The 23,500-nt window shown below is 39.7% G+C and overlaps 1 protein-coding gene and 1 long non-coding RNA gene across 4 annotated transcripts in view; both read left to right on the top strand.

Annotated features, from left to right (window-relative positions):
* LOC114683495 (C-type lectin domain family 4 member A-like) overlaps positions 1 to 23,404 on the top strand; it is a 65,170-nt gene extending 41,766 nt beyond the window's left edge. The window contains exons 4-6 of one of the 3 annotated variants that reach the window (XM_037204159.1): positions 19,836 to 19,987; positions 21,064 to 21,176; positions 22,350 to 23,404. In XM_037204159.1, the coding sequence (XP_037060054.1) occupies positions 19,836 to 19,987; positions 21,064 to 21,176; positions 22,350 to 22,491 (407 nt within the window). In that variant the 3' untranslated portion in view covers positions 22,492 to 23,404. Of the gene's footprint in view, positions 1 to 19,835; positions 19,988 to 21,063; positions 21,501 to 22,349 lie in introns of those variants that run through there. The other 2 variants (XM_037204160.1, XM_037204162.1) reach the window with 2 other exon arrangements.
* On the top strand, positions 16,824 to 17,571 carry LOC119087669. Its single transcript, XR_005091180.1, has 3 exons — positions 16,824 to 16,875; positions 16,970 to 17,223; positions 17,481 to 17,571. It is a non-coding gene; the product is annotated as an uncharacterized LOC119087669 (long non-coding RNA).
* Positions 23,405 to 23,500: the final 96 nt, after the last annotated feature.

Here is a 23,500-nt window from a genome sequence, read left to right as displayed (position 1 = left end):
GGAAAGGGGAAGACTTATTGATTGCCAGCAGGAGTGCAAACTGGAGTAACGACTGTAAATATCAGTGTGGAGTTCCTCAGAAAGCTGAAATTAATGGCTGCCACACGATCAAGCTGTACCTCTCTTGGGCATTTACCCAAAGGACTCCATATCCTAATCTAGATATGTATGCTCATCCATGTTCTTTGATGCTCTGCTCACAATAGCCAGAAGGAAAAACCTAGATGTCCATCAGCTGATGAATGAATAATGAAATGTATATGTATGCAATGGAAATTTATTCAGGTATTAAGAAAGATAAAATTATGAAAATTTTAGGTAAATGAATGAAGCTGGAGAAATTCATTCTGAATGAGGTAATCCAGACCCAGAAAGACAAATGTTTCACATTTTCCCCTCATTTTTGGATGTTAGCTTTGAATCTTCAGATATATGTTTTGTTTGTAACACCCATAGAGGCCAGGAAATTTCTAAGGGGTTAGGAGGAAGGGCTTTCAAAGGAGGAGCAATGGACTGTAATGGTATAAAGGGTTGAAGGGGATAATGAAACCGGGGTCAGGGAGAGGAGGGTAGGGTAAGTGAAGTAATATAGGTTGAATAAATAATACTTTGCCGGGTGGTGGTGGCCCACGCCTTTAATCCCAGCACTTGGGAGGCAGAGCCAGGTGGATCTCTGTGAGTTCGAGGCCAGCCTGGTCTCCAAAGCGAGTTCCAGGAAAGGCGCAAAGCTACACAGAGAAACCCTCTCTCGAAAAACCAAAAAAAAAAAAAAAATACTAAAGACCTTTGCAAAAAGTCATATGGAAACATATTACCATAGAGGATTTCTAAAATATTCCTATGCACACCCAAACACACACACACACACACACACACACACACACACACACACACACACACACACACATTAAAATGGAGTTATCCTATAATAGGGAAACAATGTCCCTACTAGACAGGGCTGGTAACCAAATACCAAGTGGCAGGAATGTATGACTTCTTTTTAGTTGTAGGTCTGGTAGACTCCCAAACATCCTAGGTTATTGCCATCATTCTTGACTACTCTACCGAGTGCTTTTCTTAGTTTTAATTTACTTTATTACTTTTGAAAAGTTTCATTGTGTTACTCTTTGATGTGGTACAATTGAATAGGGCATTTTCATGTACCTATAGAATACACACTGAGTTCATTTCCCACATACTCCCTGACTTTGCCCTTTCTCTCCCTGGTGCCTCCCATCAATCCCTCTTTCCTCTAGAAGATTTTACTTTGTTGTGGGATGTTCTGTGTGTCCTGTGGGAGCCCGTTCTCGGGTTCCTTGTGACTTTACCCAGCAGGTCTGCATAGAGGATGATTAGGACCACGGGCCTGAGTGCAGGTGTCTCAGATGGTCTGCATTTGGCTGTGCTATGGGATAGTCTGTATGTCAAGTTGCTCTGATTGGTCAATAAATAAAACCTGATTGGCCTGTGGCTAGGCAGGAAGTGATAGGCGGGAGTAACAGAGAGGAGAAATAAAAGAACAGGAAGGCAGAAGAAGACACTGCCAGCCGCCACCATGACAAGCAGCATGAAAAGATGCCGGTAAGCCATGAGCTGTGTGGCAGGGTATAGATTTATGGAAATGGATTAATTTAAGCTATAAGAACAGTTAGCAAGAAGCCTGCCATGGCCATACAGTTTGTAAGCAAAATAAGTCTCTGTGTTTACTTGGTTGGGTCTGAGTGGCTGTGGGACTGGTGGGTGACAAAGATTTGTCCTGACTGTGGGCAAGGCAGGAAAACTCTAGTTACAAATGGCGCCCAACTTGGGGCAAGAGTTTCCACCTAAAACCTGAGAAAAGATTCTAAAACGGAGCTAAAAACAGCTTCCTAATTGTCTCTCTCAAATGAGCGGCAGCTGCCGGGTTGAGCTCCTTGTGGGTTCCTGGCGTGTGCGCTCGATCTGCAGTATGGTGGGAATGAGGCTTCTGCAAGTGGCACATTAAGCTGTGTGGTGGTGGATTTAGCCTTTGCTAGTACAAAACAAAAAAGGTTTCTGGGCTACACGCTGCTTGGATAAAAGCATAGACCCACGATAGTTCCCAGAGCTTGCGGAACCACCACCATGTTGGGAAGCTGAGGTGGGCAGAGTCAGCAGCCATAGCACCGTTTCAGTCTTACAAATGCAGAAGTTTAAAGCAGTAGATTCACAATAAGACAGATTCAGATGCAACAAGACTTTAAATGCTTTACAATGTGTGTAAAAATGTACGTAGGCTTGGAAGAGAGAGAAAAAGGTATATATATATATATATATATATATATAGTTATATAAAAATAGTTTTTAAAAAATAAAGTCTTTAAAGAGACAATAAAATTAATATAAAATAAGCCACATAAAGATGAATATTATGCAGAGAATCTGGATTGTGTTGTCTTTGGGATTTTTAACTGCAGAAAAACATTTGATCATAAAAGATGTTGAGTTAAACCAATATGTATATTTTAAAGATACCTTGACTTCAAAGTTTGGATGTAAGGATGTGTTGCTTTGGAAAGGAGACTCTGCTTTGGTTCTCACAGAAAGCCAGAGGCCATGGATTTGTTCCAGATTAAGATACATCAGGTTTGAATAGCCAAGACCCCCTGAAAGGTCTCCAATGGCACCATGACCCAGATGATCCAACATCCAGAATGGTTTGAAGGTAACTAACTCAGACAATACAGCCTTATGGACTATTCCATAATCTTAAAATTTTCCTTGTATCTCCATAAGATACAGCGCCCCCCTCCAGCAGGAAGTAGTAAGAGAAGCTATGCCCAAATTCCCAAAATATATGTAATTTTACTTGTTAAGGTTAAAACCTTCCTTTTTGAAAAAAAAAAGGGGGAAGTGCTGTGGGATGTTCTATATGTCCTGTGGGAGCCCGTTCTCGGGTTCCTCGTGGCTTTACCCAGCATGTCCGCATAGAGGATGATTAGGACCACAGGCCTGAGTACAGGTGTTTGAGATGGTCTGCACTTGGCTGTGCTGGGGGATGGTCTGTATGGCAAATGTGTTGCTCTGATTTGCCAATAAATAAAACCTGATTGGCCGTGGCTAGGCAGGAAGTATAGGCAGGACTAACAGAGAGGAGAAATAAAAGAACAGGAAGGCAGAAGGAGTCACTGCCTGGAGCTGCCGCCAGGACAAGGAAGATGTAAAGTACTGGTAAGGCACAAGCCACGTGGCAAGGTATAGATTTGTAGAAATGGATTAATTTAAGCTATAAGAACAGTTAGCAAGAAGCCTGCCATGGCCATACAGTTTGTAAGCAAAATAAGTCTCTGTGTTTACTTGGTTGGGTCTGAGTGGCTGTGGGATTGGCGGGTGACAAAGATTTGTCCTGACTGTGGGCAAGGCAGGAAAACTCAAGCTACATTACTTCTATTTTCATGTCCTGTGTGCAACTAGAGTTTATGGATCTGTCTAAAATCTAAGGATCACAAAGGAGAAACATATGCTGTATTTCATGGTGAGATAGGTTTAATAATTATCCCTACTAGCATACATTTTCCTGAAAATGCCATAACTTTGACTTCTTTATGGGTGAAAAATTCCATTGTACATATATACCACACTTTGTTTATCCATTCCTCTGCTGTTGGACAACTAGGTTCGTTCTCTAACTTAGCTATTGTGAGTAATGCTCCATATTTTTATGATAAGACCCTATTGCTAGTTAGGTTCTGGAATTGTTGATGACACTGTATATTTCATGCACATTTTGTTTTTTTTTTTCCTAGGGAGAGAGAGGTAACTTTAGAACTCGATTTTGTATAAGAAATTTGAATGATAGAGAATCTGGAATAAGTGGTTACAGTTGGGAGGGTGTCTGTGAATCACTGGGTCCCTAAACCACATATGGAGAACTACTAATTCTCTTGTTCTTCTTCTATCCTTTAAAATACTATTTTCCCTTTCTTTATTAAATAATACAATTTTGAGTAAAATATTATACAGGACAAGGCAGGGTAGGCATCCATGGTAGGGTAGGGTGTTGGGAATCAATGATCTGTCTGTGCGGAGGGCTGGCTTGACAGCAGAATTGGAGCCTGAGCAGTGAGGGGAAATGTGTCTTGAATGGGAGAGTGAGTCCACAAGCAGCAGCCTGATGTGAGACTTCAGAGCCTGAGAGGTGACAAGGTCAGCTGTGCATGAGAGTGGGCAGGTGCAGAGCCTCTGAGCTCAAGCAGGGTGAGAAGGCATCCATGCTTAAGGCCCCTTGTTGTGGGAAGTCAGAACCCTGAATGAGTGAGTGAGCAGAGGGTCCTCAAGGACAGCCTGGTGTGACACCTCAGCACTTGAAGGAGGTGAGGGTGGGCCCCAGTGCAGTGTTAGCTGTAAGTCAGGTTGGGGTCAGGAGACTCAGCAGACTGAGGGGAAGTTCCTCACAGAGGGTAAACAAAGCATGTCTTCCAGGAACCAGGCAAGGTACAGAATGTGGGAGTGGAAAACACAGGTGGGAACTCAGTGACTTTCAAGTGATCGAGGAAATCCTTGCTGGGGTGTGGAAGAACTGGGCTGTCAGAGTTCAGGCAGGTTTAGGGGAGCAGTAAGTTAGTGCTGACCAGTGTTCAAGAGACTGAGCAGGGTGAAGACCTTGTCCCCATGTGGTGGGACAGTCTAGGGTGTGCACTAGGTGCCTTTAAGTTTAAGAATGCTTCTGTCCTTGGAGCAACTTGAGTGTGGTGTTAAAGCCTCAGGGAGGTCAGGAGGCAGCTCTACAGGGACCAGGAAGGAGTAGGAATCACAGCACAAGATGGGAAATGGAGGCCTTATTGTAGAGGTCAGCTCAGACCGAGTGTCAGAATCTCAACTCTGTGAGAAGCTTGACTTCTCTAATGGCCAGGTTCCTCTTTTCCATTCCTTCCTGTTTTCTTCTCTCCCCCATTGAGTTCTTGGTGTTTCTATGATTGTATAAAGATCCTGGGTGCATTCTACACCTGCAGTTCTCCATTTGCAGGTCAGCAGACTGCACCTCATGGTGTACGCTCAGGGCAGCTGTCTGTTGCTGCCTCTCATCTCTAGCTGGTATTGGGACAATTTGCTGCCATATTTGTTTCTCATTCAGGATCTATTTTAAAGAAAGGATGGCATACACTTTGTGAGGGCAGGTTCTCAACACGTTTTCAGAAAACATTTATATTAACAAGAACCTCAGGAATAAATTTGATTCCACAGACATGGATGCAGACTCTCTTCCAGGTAAGAAAGCATTTTCTGCTGCTCCTAGTTAGTGATGATGTAAAGGACAAAGATGATGTTTGCCACTGGCCATGCCTGTGGGTCACTGGAGTCTCCAACCAAGTGTGTTGCCTGTAGATGATGTGAAAGATTGTGGGATTGTACAATGGAGAAGAAAAGTTATTGTCTTTTGCCATCTAGAGAAAATCCCACCACCCATGTTATTGTATACTTTCTACATATAAATACATATTGTTTCAAGTTAAACCATGGCATATTGATTTTCCCGTCTCTATCTGGTGGCATGTCACAGTCTGTTGGCATCTAGGTGTTGAGTAGTTTCTTTCACTCTCTCCCTCCCGTGATGGGGACAGAACCCAGGACCTCACCCATTATTGGGAAATATTGTAACTCCTCTAGAAGTGGTGACTGAAAATGTGGTAACTTTATCATAAAATGTGACATCTTGACTATTGCATATTTGAAGTTGGAAGCAAGCTGGAAGCTTTAAAAGTATATAACGGAATACATTGCAATCATAATAAACGTTCATCCAGTTGTGCTGGCACAAACCAGTAATCACTAAACTCAGGAGTTAGAGACAGGGGTTTTCTGTGGGTTTGAGGCCAGCTTATATTACAAATTGAATTGGAGTCAACTTGGAGTACATACCAGACACTGTCTCAAAATAAGACAAAAAAATAAGGAAAAAAATCATGATATAATGTCAGAGAAAATTATGATCACTAAGCAGTATTGATGGTGTTCTAATTATGGAAAATATGCATTTTATATGTAAAAGCTTTAAACTTTAGGAAAGATACATTCCAAAAGACTGAGAGCAATCATTCTCAATGTCAGGAATGAATGATTTTATGTACATTGTAATGTTTCTATAATTAACATAAAATACATATCTATACTTTATGTATATAATATATAAATATAATATATAAAGAATGTAATTATTTCAAATTTTATTTTCCTATTATTTCAAACATAATGTTACTAGCGTTTATCATGTGCAAAAAGAGTAGAATAGGAGAAAGAAGAGGAAATAGGAACAGAGCTGAAGACATGAATTTGGTTTGTCTTTTAGCCCTTCAAAAGAAGACCACAACTCATGAAAGTTGTCACAGATTCTCCAAGTTGCTCCTCACCTCATTCATAATACTTTTACTACTATTGAAAATCTCATTCTCAGTTGTTCTGATCAGTAAGTATGCTCCTGGGAGAATTAAACACAGAAAAGGAAAGTGACTCATTAGACAGATGGTGACCCAGAAACCTGAGACAGACACTCTCTGGAGAGATGGATAGCATTGGAAATTTTTCTCTGTTTCAGAATAACTCTTCTGTAAAAGTTATTCAATCTCAATGGAGAAACATGCATGTGTTTGTTGGTGTCACAGAGTGAAATCCTGGGGCATCTGTGTTAGGCTCCAGTACTGAGGATGAATCTGTATTTCCTCAGCAGCATTTAGAAGCCAGATCCATTGGATGAATAGATATTTATATTTTTGAATGAGCAGGGTGATGAGAAGAGATGGCCAGAGCTATTCCATGGACAGTGCTCCTGTGGAGTTCCTTCTAATCATTTGTTTTTGTTCCAGATCATGTGAGATCTGGAAGCTATTTAGAAAATAGGTGATTTCTCTATGGATTGGCTTTGAAATTTATCAAAAATAAAAAGTATAAACTATATTTTTATGTAGATGTTTATTCATTCATGCAATAATTAGTAATATCCATTTACTATATATTGGGCAGCATGTAGAGAGTCCAGAAATAGCTACAGTCCCCAATCTCAGGAAATGTAGAGAACAGTTAAATGAAGCAGTGCTTAGAAATTGCATGGGAAATGCTGTGCAGGTGAGAAGTAAGAAGTAAGCACAGGGGGCTAAGAAAAGCTTGGAGCAGATGACACCTAGACCTGTGTGTGCCAGCAATGTCCTAGACATGTGGGGGCATGGGAAATATGGGCAAATATAGGTGTACATTATTGTCATGTATAGTGATACATGGAGAACTAAGTATGAAACTGTAGGGAGCAGACAAAACTGGACCTAGATCATAATATAGGGCATACTATATCACACAGGTATCCCCTCTAATGTTATTTTATTTAGTAGCTCTTGCTGAACCATTAACCAACTTAAAACTTAGTAGGTTAATTGAACTATTTATTTAATTCTTTCTTGATGGTTTCACAGAGACTGGTCTCTCTTGGGAGATTCCCATGGTCCTAGGTGAACTTACCTATTCTCATGGAGTCATACATCAGTAACAGACAATCCAGCTTCCCATGGCAACTTCAGACTTTCAGCATGGATGGTGGCAGTAAGCCGAGCCCAACATGGGGCACACACACATTTGCCTTTGTGTATTTTAGTGGCCAACGAATTCTTAATGGCAGCTCAGATGAGGTGATGTGGAAATAGACCAGTCCCTTGAGTAGGGAACTGCAAAGGCATAGTCTAAATGGATATTTATATAGGGAAGGTTGAGAAGTGTGTCCAGTTTTTCAATGTGCCACAGTCATGGAGATCCCCTGATGAATCTGAAGCAGGCCATGATAAAATTAAAACTGACTTAGAGAAGTGTGCTCTTACAGAGGTGTTAAAACGAAGGGAAGCAGAAATTAGGACACTAATTCAGAATCCATTTGAGCAGCACTAGGGATTTGATGCAAGGATCATGCTAGTGATGCACAGGAGAGGAGATAACTTGGACAAAAGGAGGTGACATTTTGGTCAATATGAATAGCTGAGAATAGGGGACACAGAGGAGTGAGATATGACTTTAATATTCTGTTTTCATAAAGTCAGCAATCATGAAGTTATTTGAAGAGGAAGAAGATGAGCAGCAGGTTTGAGTTGGAATATGATGATTTAAGTTTTGTTTGTTCACTTAAATCTCAGATACACAGTTTAGTGATACATATTAACATATTTTAGTAAAGAGGTGTACATTTTAGAAGACCTTTGCTTATAGGCAGCAGATAACAAAAACAGACTAAAAAACAAAACAACCACTTCTACCCCCACCCCAACACCAACAACCCAGGACATTGAATATCACTAAGGAAGAGGAATTTGGAGGAGAAAGAGAAATACAGAAGGAACTGAATGCAATGTTCCGTTTTAAGAGAGGTGCGTGTAGAAGGAAACAGGTAGGAAAGAGCACAGGAAACTGTGGTGGTAATCTAATTGTACTGAAATATTATTTTGATTGTATGTTAATAAATAAAGTTGTCTGGGGGTCAGAGCTATTAGAGCAAGAGTGTGGCGGTGGTGGCACACGCCTTTAATCCCATAAGATCTCTGTGTGTTCAGGGATACAGTCAGCATTGGAGACATATACCTTTAAGACCTAGGGGGCTGTACATTCAGACAGTGATGAGGCAGTCATGTGTTTGGGTTTACAACCAATGAGAAGGCAGAACAACATACTTTAAAAAAACGAACGGACAGGAGGTAGGTCTCTTTTCGAGAAGCTGGGACAGCAGGAGGAAGGGTGAGATTTTAGCTCTGAGCTCTGACCTCTTGGCTTTCTCTTTTACATTGTTTCTGTGTTTCTTATTTAATAAGACGGTTGGTTACATCGACATCTGGCGCCCAACGTGACAAGAATCCATTAAAAACTGCTTGGCTTGGCGGCAGGTCCGCTTTCCCGCAAGGGCGGCAGGCGGCCCGCGGCGGCGGCGGTGGAACGCGGCGGCCAGCGGCGATCGGCTTCTTAGTCCGAGCCTGGGTCTAGTTCTGCTTGACCTCAGGCTGGACTATCGGTGAGCTGCTTGCTTAAATCCTGCTTGCTTAAAGCCGGTGCTACAAACAACTCAGAGTTGCCCTGCCGAACAGGGCCTTGCCTGTAAAGCCAACGCACGTGGTCGGAGCTTAAGGAAGCCAGACCCAAGCCTTGATTCGGCACAAGAGGGAACACGTGGCTGCATTTAAACTTTAGCCAGCTACGCTTTCTTGCTCTCTCTCTCTCTCTCTCTCTCTCTCTCTCTCTCTCTCTCTCTTTCTCTTTGGATTTACACCTGGGACACTAGGTGGCTGTTTTGAAAATCCCCTCGGATTTCTACTGTTCTACGCAGATTTGGTAAGTCATAATATATCAGATATTTTAAAGGAAACTATCTAAAAGAGAATTTTTTTCCACGTTTAAAAAAAAAATGGGTTTTATGTGTACATTGGAAGAAAATTGGTTTTTGTTCGAAATTTTAGGCAGTCTGGCAATGGAACAACTATATAATATTAGTATTGGTGGAATTATGCACCTTATCACTATAATAATCTATATTTTAATATTTAAAAAGATAGTCAATTTAAGTGCCAGGATAACAGCTTTAGAAGAACTTGTTAAACCTGTAAAAATTCAGACAGAAGAAATTAACAGTGAAGTTGTTTCAAGTCGGGATCATAAGGTTGCAGAAAGAAAGCCTGTTTTCACACAGTCACCCTTAATTTATCCTGTAACCGTACAGCAGATGCCTGATCAAATGGCTACACAAAATAATTGGGCTCCAATTGAAATGTTGGATTTAAAAAGGTTTAAGGAGGCAATAGTATCTTATGGCATGCATTCCCCATATGTAAAACAAATGTTAAACTCTTGGTCAACATATAATAGGATAGTACCACAGGATTGGCGGGACCTTGCACAAGGTGTTCTGGAACCCAGCCAGAGACTTCAATTTCTGACTTGGTTTAAGGAGGAGGCTAAAAACATAGAAAAACAATGGAGGGATAAAGGAATACAAGTTTGCCAGGATCAGCTTATGGGCGAAGGCCAATATGCTTCAGCACAAACACAATGTTTATATGATGTCCAAACCCTAATTTTATGTCGAACGGCAGCCTTGAATGCATGGGACAAAGTTGAGGAACCAGGAAAAAAATCTGAGTCATTTACAAAGGTGAAGCAAGGCCCAAAAGAGTCTTTTACAGATTTTTTACAAAGACTGGCTTCAGCAGTAAAGAGAATGGTCTCGGATTCAGAAGCTAGTAAGGCAATAATTGAATCTTTGGCCTTTGAGAATGCGAATGCAGCATGCAAAACAATAATCAGGCCATTAAGGGCAAGATCTGCACCTATGGAAGATTGGATTAGAGAAACAATTAATGTTGAAGCTGATGAGCATGATGATACATGGGTAGGAGAAGTAATTTCAAAAGGTTTGAGGAGTGTTAGATGTTTTGGATGTGGAAAGCAAGGACATTTGAAAAGGGACTGTAGACAGGTCATTCCCAGAAACAATGTTTCTTCAAGGAACAATGGCAACAGAAGGCCCCTTCCTTCTGGAGTATGCAGAAGGTGTGGTAAGGGAAAACACTGGACCAACGAATGTAGATCAACAAAGGACAGACAGGGTAATCCTTTGCCTCAGTCTTCGGGAAACTCCCAGAGGGGCCTCGCACAGGCCCCCAGTGCAAATCCAGTTCAAACCTTTCCTGCAGCCATAGAGGAAATGCCTGCTCTGGAGAGCGATTAAATAACCAAATGCCTATTGGAATAAATCATGCTGGTCAGGATGATAAAACAGAGAGAATAGAGAATTCAGGAGAAAACATAAAGAAAATTTTTTGGCAAACTTCTATTAATGAACAAAGACCAAAATTAACAATAAAAATAAATGGTGTTTTGTTGTCTGGTCTGGTAGACACAGGTGCGGACGTTACCATAATTGCACCAGAATTTTGGCATCCAACTTGGCCTCTTCAGGAGGTAAACGTTCAACTGTTAGGAATTGGGACATTATCTCAGGTGAAACAGAGTGCAAGATGGCTCGAATGTATAGGTCCAGAAGGACAGAGAGGAAAATTAAAACCATATGTGGCTAACATAACTATGAACCTGTGGGGTCGAGACTTGTTGCAACAATGGAATACTCAGATTAACATCCCTCCAATCTCAGAAACAAATCATAAACTAGCACATATTACTGAGAGAAATATTAGAAGATATTGTTCTAATGAGTGGTCACCAGCCATCCATATTATACAAGAACAGGGCACAATAACTGATGATCTTCCAAAGACACCAACAGCTCTACCTTTAAAATGGTTAACAGACAAGCCTGTATGGGTCCAGCAATGGCCTTTAACAACAGAGAAACTCCAGGCTTTAGAAGAGCTGGTAGAAGAACAGTTAAATGCTCAGCATATTGAAGAATCAACCAGCCCTTGGAATTCTCCTGTATTTGTTATTAAAAAGAAATCTGGTAAATGGAGAATGGTAACAGACCTTAGAGCAATTAACAAAGTAATTCAGCCAATGGGCTCTCTACGATCTGGGATGCCTTTGCCTACTCTGTTACCAAAAGGATGGCCTCTCATAGTTATTGATTTAAAAGACTGTTTCTTTTCAATACCCTTACAAGAAAAAGACAAAGAAAGATTTGCTTTTACAGTGCCTACTTATAATAATTCTCAACCGGTTAAAAGATTTCAATGGAGGGTCCTCCCACAGGGAATGTTGAATAGCCCAACTCTGTGCCAATATTTTGTGCAACAGCCATTGGAAGTGATACGTAAAAAATTTTCTAAATCTATAATTTATCATTATATGGACGATATTTTACTAGCTGACTCAAATGCAGATACTTTAGAAATAATGTTTGAAGAAGTAAAGAAAATTTTGCCTTGCTGGGGATTACAAATTGCTCCTGAAAAGATACAAAGAGGAGATTCTATTAATTATTTAGGATATAAAATAGAGCTACAAAAAATTAGACCCCAAAAGGTACAAATTCGGAGAGATAGACTACAGACTCTTAATGACTTTCAAAGATTATTTGGAGACATTTCTCATCTACGAACTATTGTTGGGGTAAAAAATGATGAACTGACTAATTTGTTCAGAACCTTAGAAGGTGACAAGGACTTAAATAGTCCAAGAGAATTATCACCTGAAGCTGAGAAAGAATTGGCCTTGGTAGAAAAGAAAGTGCATGAAGGACACGTGGATCGTATTGATCCAAAGCTGGATTGCATTTTGGTTATCTTACCTTCTAGGTGTTCTCCTACTGGAATATTAATGCAGAGGGAAGATATTATATTGGAATGGATATTTTTACCAAATAAACCAAATAAAAAATTAAAAACTTATGTGGAAAAAATCTCTGACTTGATTTACAAAGGAAAATTGAGACTTCGTCAATTAGCAGGCATAGACCCAGCAGAAATTGTCGTACCATTAACTAAGGAGGACATTGAAAAATTATGGACAGAAAGTGAACCTTGGCAAAGAGCTTACAGTAATTTTTTGGGAGAAATTAACAGCAAATATCCCAAAAGCAATAGAATTGATCTTATAAAGAGAGCTGAATGGATCTTGCCTCAAATTGTACGGCAAAAACCCATATCTGGAGTTCGTACATTTTATACAGATGCCAACAAAGAAGGAAAGGCTGGTTACAAATCAGAAAATTTAAGTAAAGTGGTTCAAAGTCCGTATAATTCAGTTCAAAAATCAGAATTGTATGCTATTCTGTTGGTATTAATGGATTTTTCAGAACCTCTCAACATAGTAACTGACTCTCAGTATGCTGAAAGAGTGGTGTTACATATTGAGACTGCAGAATTTATCCCTGATGCTTCAGAATTAACTTCACTATTTATTCAATTACAAGATACAATCAGGAAAAGGGATCATCCTTTATATATAACTCACATTCGATCCCATACTGGTCTGCCAGGCCCTCTAGCACAAGGCAATGATGAGATTGATAAATTATTGATAGGAAATGTGCTGGAAGCCTCAGAATTTCATAAAAAACATCACGTCAATAGTAAAGGTTTAAAAAAGGATTTTTCCATAACCTGGCAACAAGCCAAAGAAATAGTAAAGAAATGTCCTACTTGTTCCGTCTACAATCAAACGCCATTACCAGCAGGATGTAACCCAAAGGGTACTCAGAGAAATGAAATCTGGCAGATGGACGTGTTTCACTTTGCAGAATTTGGAAAATTGAAATATGTACACCACACTATCGATACTTTTTCAGGATTTCAATGGGCAACTGCTTTGAGTTCTGAAAAAGCTGATTCTGTAATCACTCATTTGCTAGAAGTTATGGCCATCATGGGTATACCTGCACAAATCAAAACTGACAATGCTCCATCATATGTCTCTGTTAAAATGAAACAGTTTTTTGCTTATTACAATATAAAGCATATTACAGGCATACCACATAATCCTACAGGTCAAGCAGTTATAGAAAGATCAAACAGAACTCTAAAGGATATGCTAAATAAACAGAAATGGGTAACAAAAACCCCCAGAAATAGACTGCATAATGCTCTTCTAACTTTGAATTTTCTGAATGCCAATGAGAAAGGAACAACAGCTGCAGAGAGACATTGGATAATAGAAAAAACTACAGAATTAAATCAGCCTATATACTTTAAGGATGTGCTGACCTCAGAATGGAAACCAGGGTATGTATTACATTGGGGACGTGGTTTTGCTTTTGTTTCTACAGGAGAAGATAAGCTGTGGGTACCATCAAAATTGATAAAGGTTCGATTTGAACAAGAGAGACCTCTTAATTAGAGGAGGTGATAGTTCATCAACCAGCATGAACATTCAATTTAAACTAACTTGTATCAATAAAACATGCCTTTTCATTTAATCAGATAATAACTTGCCAAAAAGGAACATCCCCAAAATTAGTCTTGGGGAAAGGTTTTTGTTTTTGTCTTTTAGGAAAATGAAGGTTAAGGAATCTGAAGAACACTGGACAAATGAGACAACTGAAGAAAAGGGACAAATCATCTATCCCAAGAAACAGAATGAAACGGTGTATGGGTATATATTATCTAAAAAATTTTATGTCTTCCTAAATGTTTGTTTCTGCTTTTCTCTAAAGATTTAACACTATTGGTTTTCTAATAGTCCCAGTTCAATTAAAATTTAAAGCTGACTTTGGAGTTGGAGAATGGCTCTCTCCTTCTTTAAAATCAAGCATGTTGTTAAAAGGTAAATGCAAACTCCCTGTATCATGCCAGAATAAGAGCCATCTTCTGCTATGGTACAGGACAAAAGCAAAATTAATTAAGGGACTATTCTATTACTACTCTCAATTCTTTGATTCTATTCTGATTCTTTAAACTTTTCTCAAAGTATAAATTTTATATCAAAATTTATAAGATTAATATATATATATATATATACATTTTAAACTTTGTTAAGATATGAATGGTCACATAGAGTACTAACTAATTCTAGAAAAAAGGCTAGCTACATATATATGTTTTTGTGTTCGAGTCTCTTATCAGTTTTCTGTAGGAAATCACGGCCAGGCCTAACATCAACTGAAGTCTCCAGAAAGAAGATGGGGCCCCACAACAACAACAATTCCACGTGGACAATAATAATATCATTAAGCTGACAAACATCATCCATAGATCAGCTTTGAACTACAAGGTGCTCAGAGCAAATTTGAGATGACTAGCTGAGATGATCCAGTCTCAAAGACTACTTGAATAAGGACTTGAGATAAACCCTGAACTTTGGCATTATACACAGACTGGATAATGAAGGATATAGTTACCTCTCCTAGAATTTGACAATTAACCTAAAATCTTTCTTTCAGGATAAAGAAAACTTCGCCCATACCCAGTAGGAAGCAATTTTAAGAATACGACGCCCACATTCCCAAAGAGGTGGTGTGGGGCGGGTGGTTTTTTGGTCTTTTTAATGGGTTTTGGGTCTGGGATAATTTTCAGTATTTAGGGGGGTTGGTTACAAGTTATTGTAAAGGGTTAAGAAAAAGGCTAAGCAAAGGAGATTAGATTTAAGGTTCTTGTTTAAAAAAAAAAAGAAAAAAAAAGGAAAGAAAAGAAAAAGACAATTACTAGTTTTAAATACTTTACATTGGATTGAATTGTTTTATATTGTATACAAATTTGAAACTGATATTGTTAGAAAATGCTATATGTATATTTCTAATTGTATTTATTCCATCCATTTAACAATGTAATGCAAATTTCTGATCCTTGAATGTTATTATTACCAACTATTAGGATATAAAGAAATGAAAGTTAGTAGTTAGACATTATCATAGAACTTGTAGTCAGATTAGATATGTTTTAAAAATTAAGCAGAGATGTTTTAGACAGGTCATCTTCAAACCCTTCAGAGATCTACAGAATATGGCATTTAAAATGTTTTAATAACTTAGAAAATTTTTCTTTTTTGAGACATGTCAGCTCCTGGCAGTACTAATCTACTTCAGAGAAAATATGGGCATTGAAGAAACTGCATATGGAGTCAACTTTCCTTGTGGCAAAAGTTAGCCACTGGACAACAAAGTATCCTCGAATCAACAGAACAAAATGGACAGACAGAACACGAAACAAGGGACTACTGATTCTTGCCAAAACAAGTGTGGTTATGGCTTTATCAAAAGGCATCTTCTGAGGCCAGGACAATACGGCCCCATCCCTGAAATGGCCTTCGCATCCGGAAAAGGTACGGTGCCCTTTTCTTCAAAGCAGCTTAACAGGCAGAGGGCCGATGGATTCTGTTGTACAATGGAACAGCAGCTGAAAGCTCATGCCTCTCGAAAGTAGACTGGCATTTAATAGAGGGATGTGGAGAAGAAGGGGATGCTGAGATGAAGCCATATATACACAGCCAAGAAGAATGGACAGCTGAATTAAAAAAACTGTCAACAATTTCCAGAATTTAAAATCCTGAATCATAACAGGACACTAGTGGAATTCAGGTGTTTCTGGTACGTGGACTGCTCTCACCCAATGTGAGGTTGAACTGTTGACCTTGTGTACATCCTACTTCCAAATGAGTCTGTCAGATACACTGAGCCTATAGGCTGAAGATGATGCCCCAACACTGCGGAGAAACCTCAGATGACTGCCCAGGCAGCTGGCTGTTTCTGTCAACTCACAAAATTTTTTGGAAGTTGCTTGCATGCACTTCCTGTTTTTATTTTTGTTAGCTAATATTATTCCCTTCTTGGGTCTCTGAGGGAGTTGAAGATTAGTTAGTTATGGTTGAAGATTAGTTAGTTATAGTTGAAAATTAATTAGGATAGAAAGTGCATTAGATACATCTTGGATTTACCAAAATAGGATAGAAAATGGAATTATTTTCTCTGATTTGTCAAATACCTGTTTAGGTATTTATTACTTGTATATATTGTATATAGTTATTGTACTTTTGTATATAGTTTTTCTTTTGTTAGTTATATCCTTTTGCTTTTTTTCTTTTTATTAAAATAGAAAAGGGGAAATGTGGTGGTAATCTAATTGTACTGAAATATTATTTTGATTGTATGTTAATAAATAAAGTTGTCTGGGGGTCAGAGCTATTAGAGCCATAGCAAGAGTGTGGTGGTGGTGGCACACGCCTTTAATCCCATAAGATCTCTGTGTGTTCAGGGTCAGAGCTATTAGAGCCATAGCAAGAGTGTGGCGGTGGTGGCACACGCCTTTAATCCCATAAGATCTCTGTGTGTTCAGGGATACAGTCAGCATTGGAGACATATACCTTTAAGACCTAGGGGGCTGTACATTCAGACAGTGATGAGGCAGTCATGTGTTTGGGTTTACAACCAATGAGAAGGCAGAACAACATACTTTAAAAAAACGAACGGACAGGAGGTAGGTCTCTTTTCGAGAAGCTGGGACAGCAGGAGGAAGGGTGAGATTTTAGCTCTGAGCTCTGACCTCTTGGCTTTCTCTTTTACATTGTTTCTGTGTTTCTTATTTAATAAGACGGTTGGTTACATCGACAGGAAACAGCAGCAAACAGGACCAGGCAAAACCAGAGGGAGCCACTGTCTCCCACCAGTTAAGGAGGAAGAGAAGTGGGCAGGGTCATGTGAGAAGTCCCACAGGAAGATGACTGATCAGTGGACATGAGGAGCCATTGACATCTAGTTCAGGAGTGTTTGGTAAATGAGCAGAAGTGAAAGCCAGAATCTAGTGACTCCAGGAACAAGTGGGAGATGAGGAAGAGAAGAAAGAAAATTCAATTTCTGGAGGAAAGGTGAGTTAGTTTTAAGTTAGGAACTCCGTGAAAGTGTGGGGACACTTAGAAGTCAGAGCTAGCTGGGGTGGAGGGAGATACAGGAAAAAGAGGACAAAAACAAAGTCCTTTTGATCAGTGTCCGGCTTTTATAATTTCCGTGCTCAGGTAACCTGGAACTGCTCGTTTTGTTTCTACAAAGAATGTAAGAAAGTGAAAGTAAAGAGTCAAATGTCAGCACTACCAGAAAAATGAATTGTTTTTATTCTGTTTTGCAGCTTTGTTTAAAAAATATTCTCAGCTTCTTGATAAAAATGCAATCATAAAAGAACTGAATTACACTGAGTTGGAGTGTACAAAACAGCATTCACTCTCGAAAGGTAAAACTTAATGTGCCTAAAATCAGCATTTCCAACAAGATTCTGGGGTATTTCCATCAGCAATGGGCACTATGGGAACATGACTTCATACCACACACTCAGTACCACCTGCCTGTGGAGTCTTTTTTAGAGGTCTCCAAAGGGCATAATTGGAATTGTGTGGCCTCCTAGTGTCAACAAAGTAGAGTTTCAAAGAGGGAGAAGCAATACCTGGCTGAGCAGCATTTTATTAGAAATAGAGGGGAGCTCCAGCAAATCTGATGCCAAGAATGTGAGCATCTCCAGAGAGTCATGTTCAATGGTGTATGTTAAAGATTTCATTTTTAATTAATACATGTATATATGCATGTGCCTGTGTGTGGGTTGGTGTACGTGATTGCAGTGCGTTCAGAGGCAGAAGAAGATCCTTGGAGCTGGAGTTAGATGTGGTTGTGAGTCACAGGTTGTGGGTGCTGGGAACTGATCTCCGGTCCTCTGTGAGAGCAGTACACACTCTTAACCACTGAGCCATTTCTGTAGTCCTTCAAGTGTTTTCATAAGTGTGTGTGCATGAGTATGTGTAATGATCTTGTGTGCGTGCGCGTAAGTGCGTGAGTGCGTGCATGCGTGTTTGTGTGTGTGTGTGTGTGTGTGTGTGTGTGTGTGTGTGAGATGATCATGTTCCATTCTCAGTTACAGTGCCTACAAAGTGTAATTTACTCAAGATTTGAATAGAGAACTTGTTTTTCTAGTAAACTAAACTGGAAGGTGGACTGATGAACGTGTATTACTTAGATTTAGGAAAGAGAGGGGAGTGTTTAACACTATCCATCACTTTGGCCCCGAGTAAGCAAAGATTCTCGACTGTCCTTGACATCTGTAACTGAGATGTCTTTGGAATACACCTTCTGGCTCTAAATAGGTAGTTTGTTTACTGTCTTTGTCAACAGACCTTTGGGCAAACACGTGTTTCCCTAGACCATTTGAACTTGTCTGGGGTTCCTGCCTTTCTCAGCAGATCTCTCTCTTCACTCACTGGATCCTTTGCTCTCAAGACACCTGCAGTCTTACTCAGGGAGTCTTTGTCTATGCCTACATCTTGATCTGCTGTATTTATTTTTTTTGTAACAATTCCAGGGTTCCAAGCCTCACAGTAATGTGTTTAATCCATTTAGATTAAAGTCCAGTGGCTGTAGCTGTGTGGGCTTTTGTTTGTGGTTCTTTTTTGTGTTCATTGATCAATGTGTCTGTTTTGTTGTGGTCCCATGCTCTATAGTGTAGCCTGAAGTGAGGTATGAGAGATACTGCCAACTTTATTCTTTTTCCTTGATGGTTGCTCTGACTATCCAGTTTTTTTTTTTTTTTGCTTTCTTTATAAATTTTGAGGTTGTTTTGCCTATTTATCTATGGGGATTGCATTCAACTGTAGGCATTTAAGGTTTTTACATGAGACTTTATTTTTCTGTTTAATTTCACTTTTTCTTCCTTGAGGGCCCACTGATATCTCTGTTGCCTTCAGGATGCAATAAACACCATGGAATACTTAAAATATGTGTTTCAGATATAAAATTTCCATTCAGCTCTTTACATCTTACTCTGTTCATGGTTTGAATATATATATATATATATATATATATATATATATATATATTTGGATAGGGTTTCTCTGTGTAGTTTTGGTGCCAATCCTCCATCTTGCTCTGTAGACCAGACTGGCCTTAAACTCACAGAATTGTTTTACATGTTTTAAAAACTTTTTCCAGAATCTTTCTATTTTTGTCCTGAAACATATATCATGGGCATTAAAATTTTTATATTAAACCTATAATTAATTATCTTGCATGTTGTAATATATTGACTCCCACTTTTACCATCACTAATTAAAAATATCTGTCTGCTAACTCTGAAAATTTGCTGCCTTGGTTAATGAGATCTATTATTTCACGTATAAATATGTGTATATTTATGTAATATGAGAACTTCTGGTTTTTGGTATGATGAGTTCTATTCTTTGGAGACCCAGACCATTTGGCATTACATCTTGGGCGTCTGAGTGTTCTTACACTCAGCTTTCCTGACAGCACCCCATTAGGATAAAGGGGCCCTGACACTGGTGTCAACAGAAATAGACTGGGGTTGCTTGGCACCTGACAGAGAGGGGCCCTTGTTGTATCTTGAGAAGTCTGGAGCCCCAGCTTCCATGTGGTCTCCACCTCATGCAGCTTTTAAAGTGACTTTATGACATTGCACTTACATTTCCTTCTTCCCCCAAAGACAAAGTCTGGAGCTGTTGCCCAAAGGATTGGAAGTCATTTAGTTCCCACTGCTACTTCACTTCGAATGACTCAGCATCTTGGAGTGAGAGTGAGGGGAAGTGCTCCAGCATGGGTGCTCATCTGATGGTGATCCTCAGCCAGGAAGAGCAGGTGCATCCTGGGAGAGAGTGGGGCCTGGGCCTGGCCTGCTGTCTGCCTCTTTTTTCTAAGAGGGAGTTTTGTTGACATGGGTGTTGCTGATGTGGCAGAAGGCTTTCCATCAGGAAGCTGGAAAGGTTGCTTCAGCCTTGGCATTCTACACCTTGCCCCTGCTTCAGTGAAGCTGAACAACCCACAAGGAACCATGGCAACAGAAATGCAACCTCTGAGGTGGAAGGAAGGATGAAATGTTTGTGCTTGAAAGAGCAGTGTGTGATTTCAGTACTCTAATGCTTCCTGTAGTACCCACTGCCTAACAGAGGAGGGCGCAGAGCTGACTAGGGAAAGGGGATCAAATCAGGAGAGTCACAGCCAACCATCAGAAGTGAAATAAGTGAGGTTATGAATGGAAAATGATTAAATCTGCTAAATTCTCTAATGCACAACTTTGAAGAGTGGTATTGGGGAAGAAAAGAGGGGAGTGAGTCTGAGATGAGAATTCATTATGATCATGGACAGAGATTGTTTCCAGGGTCATGGAAATCAGGCCTCTGAGTGATGAGTTTGTGTCCTGGTCAGCCAGATAAGATGGCACTCCTGGGGGTGGGGATGGCTCTTTATTTATTGATCCTTTCTTTGTCTTCTCATCTCTGTGTGACCAGATAAGTCAGTCGAAGTATCACAGTGTACCTCTAAAATGTATAGTTAATGTGTATTAATCTAAATTTGAGAACTATATAATGGTCTACAGAGATGAAGTAGGATTTGATTATTATGTATTTGCACAAGTGCATAGTATTGGACCTATAATTTTTGTATAGTTAAAATATTTTTTAAAAGATCTTATGTAGGGCTGGAGAGATGGCTCAGAGGTTAAGAGCACCGACTGCTCTTCCAGAGGTCCTGAGTTCAATTCCCAGCAACCACATGGTGGCTCACAACCATCTGTAATGAGATTTGGCGCCCTCTTCTGTATACGTAATAAATAAATAAAATCTTTAAAAAAAAAAAAAGATCTTATATAAATTCTGTAACAGAAAAAGAATCACTCCATCCAAGCTGAATGCTGTATCTTTCTTTTCTCTTAGGATTTCATCACCAAGATCCTGAATCCCAAAGCTGCTTATTATATTGGCCTTTCGGATCCAGGTCACCGACAGTGGCGATGGGTTGATCAGACACCATACAATAAAAGTGCCACGTGAGTCCAGAGTTACCTAGAGGAGTCCTGGGTCCTGTAGCATGAGAAGACTTTAGGGTGTTCCAGCTGTTGGTTATGAAACAAACAAAGCGCACTCCTGGTGTGAGTGCTGTGGATGGAGTTACTTTATCCCCATTTCCTCATCAAGGAGTCCTGTGAGACACATGTCACTGATACTTCAGGAGAGATGAGGAATTTGAGTTTGAAGATTGTAGCATGATAAGTACCCAGGGCACCCAACCAAGGTGTTACACCATGGTGGGTTTTATTATGCATTCATTTCTCTATATACTTAAAAGTAGAATTTAATTTATTTTTATTTGTGTGTATATTTATGTCTCTCTGTGAGTGTGTCGTGTGTATGTGGGTGACAATGGAGCCCAGAAGAGGGTGTTGGATGCCCTGGAATTGGGGTTACAGGTGGTATGACTGTGAAAATGTGGATACTGGGAACAGAACTCTCACATTTTCTGGAAAAGCACAAGCACTCTTAATTCCTTAGCCATCTCTCCAGCTCTCATTTATAGCATTATAATAAAAATTAATGTCAAGACCATAACCGATTATTTCTCTTAAATCAAAACCCACATTCTGATATTGTTGTGTGTTTTATTAATGTAATTATTAAAAACTCTAATGTCTTAGTATGTTCCCACATTCTATCCTGATTTTTGTTGTGAGAAACAGGTAGTGATGCTACTGTCCTTCTCAGTCTTCAGAGGAGACAGGTAGGAGTCCAGGATAGTAAGTTACTTGTCCTAGATGACAGAAATAAGTGGATTATTTTGATATTTTAAGTAGGTTTCCAGTCTCTAAAATAACACTATTGTAAAATGAAAAAAAAATCCTTTAATAAAACATGAGAATAAGGAGAGACTTTTTCATCATACAAATAAGCACATGGAATGACAGTCCTCAGGTACCAAGACCTAGGGATGAAGTAGCCCCTGGGATGTGTTCTGGGAGAACAGTTGAGTAACAAGCTAAGAGAATATTGAGTGCAGTGGGTCTGTTTCCAGGGACATGTCAGACATGGGTGGTGGAGAATAGTTGATTTGTACACACCTGAATCTGATTTCCACAAATTTCCACCACATCCTCTTCTTGCTTACTCTTGTTTTCTCTTTCCCAGCATCACTGGGAAATACCCTGATGCTCTTTCCTCTCTTCCAGGTTCTGGCACCTAGGTGAGCCCAGCTATGACTACGAACAATGTGTTATAATAAATAATCGATATTCTGGTTGGGGCTGGAATGACATCGACTGCAGTGATAAAGATAGGTCAGTTTGTCAGATGAAGAAAATATACTTCTGAATTGAGCATTCTCCACAGACATGGGATTGCATTTTTATCCAGCACTACATGGACACCTGAAAAGATTTTCTTGTGGAAGAGATGTCCATAGAAATTTAGGTAGGCAGCCAATAGTTTTACATATGATAGATATGATAGATAATACTGGTCCCCATATATACTTCTTTATTCATCCATTACTCTTTATATAGTGAGAATTCCCCATATACCAGAGACTCTACAGGATCCTCTGTGCATATGTAGAAGCAATCCAGCCTCTGTGTCCATTCTTAGACTCCTAAAGTCTTATTTGATGATAGAATTGCATGATGCAGACCCTCTACCCATTTCTCTATGTTCTTCTGTCTTTGGATTTATTGATGTATAATTGACAAATAAATTATGTATATTTAAGTTATACTGCCTTGACTTAAATGGAAATGTATTGGGCAATGGCTACCACAGTCAGGTTAACAACACCCTTTGTTACCTAACATAGTTGTCTGTTTTGTATGTGTGTGGTGTTAGAACATTTAAGATCTTCTTTAGCAAATTCAGACAGACAGGGTCACATTGTTACCTATCGTCACTTTGATCCTCAGTGCTTACTCACACTTTCTCTGGCAGTTTGTGCCCTTCCATCAGCATTTTCTTGTGTCCCCCAATACCTGCACTGCCAGGAACCATTCAGCATCTTGGTCCCCATGGCTAGTGTGTGAGGTGCTGTGGGTGCCGTGAGGCTGATGTGGGCCTCTGATGGTGGCTGATCCTGGGCTGGGTGACCTTTATCAACAGCAAGTCTAAGAAGATGATAGCACTCCCATGATTTTTGGTGTCTCAGGTTCGTACAGGCCATGTTAGGGACAGCCTCTGCCCTGTGGATGGACATTAAGGAGACCCACATGTCCCTTGGGAGCCTGTATGCTACTTAACACTTGGGAAGCCTTTTCAACTTCTTGTCAGAAATATTTTGAAACAGAAGTTGGCTGGATGGTATCATCAAATGTTGACATTTAGATAATTTGATATG

This window comes from Peromyscus leucopus, chromosome 3, assembly GCF_004664715.2.
Source record: "Peromyscus leucopus breed LL Stock chromosome 3, UCI_PerLeu_2.1, whole genome shotgun sequence".
In the NCBI taxonomy this organism is placed as follows: Eukaryota; Metazoa; Chordata; class Mammalia; order Rodentia; family Cricetidae; genus Peromyscus; species Peromyscus leucopus.
The sequence above is the reverse complement of the archived record's forward strand: the minus strand, read 5'-3'. Positions and strand labels throughout refer to the sequence as shown.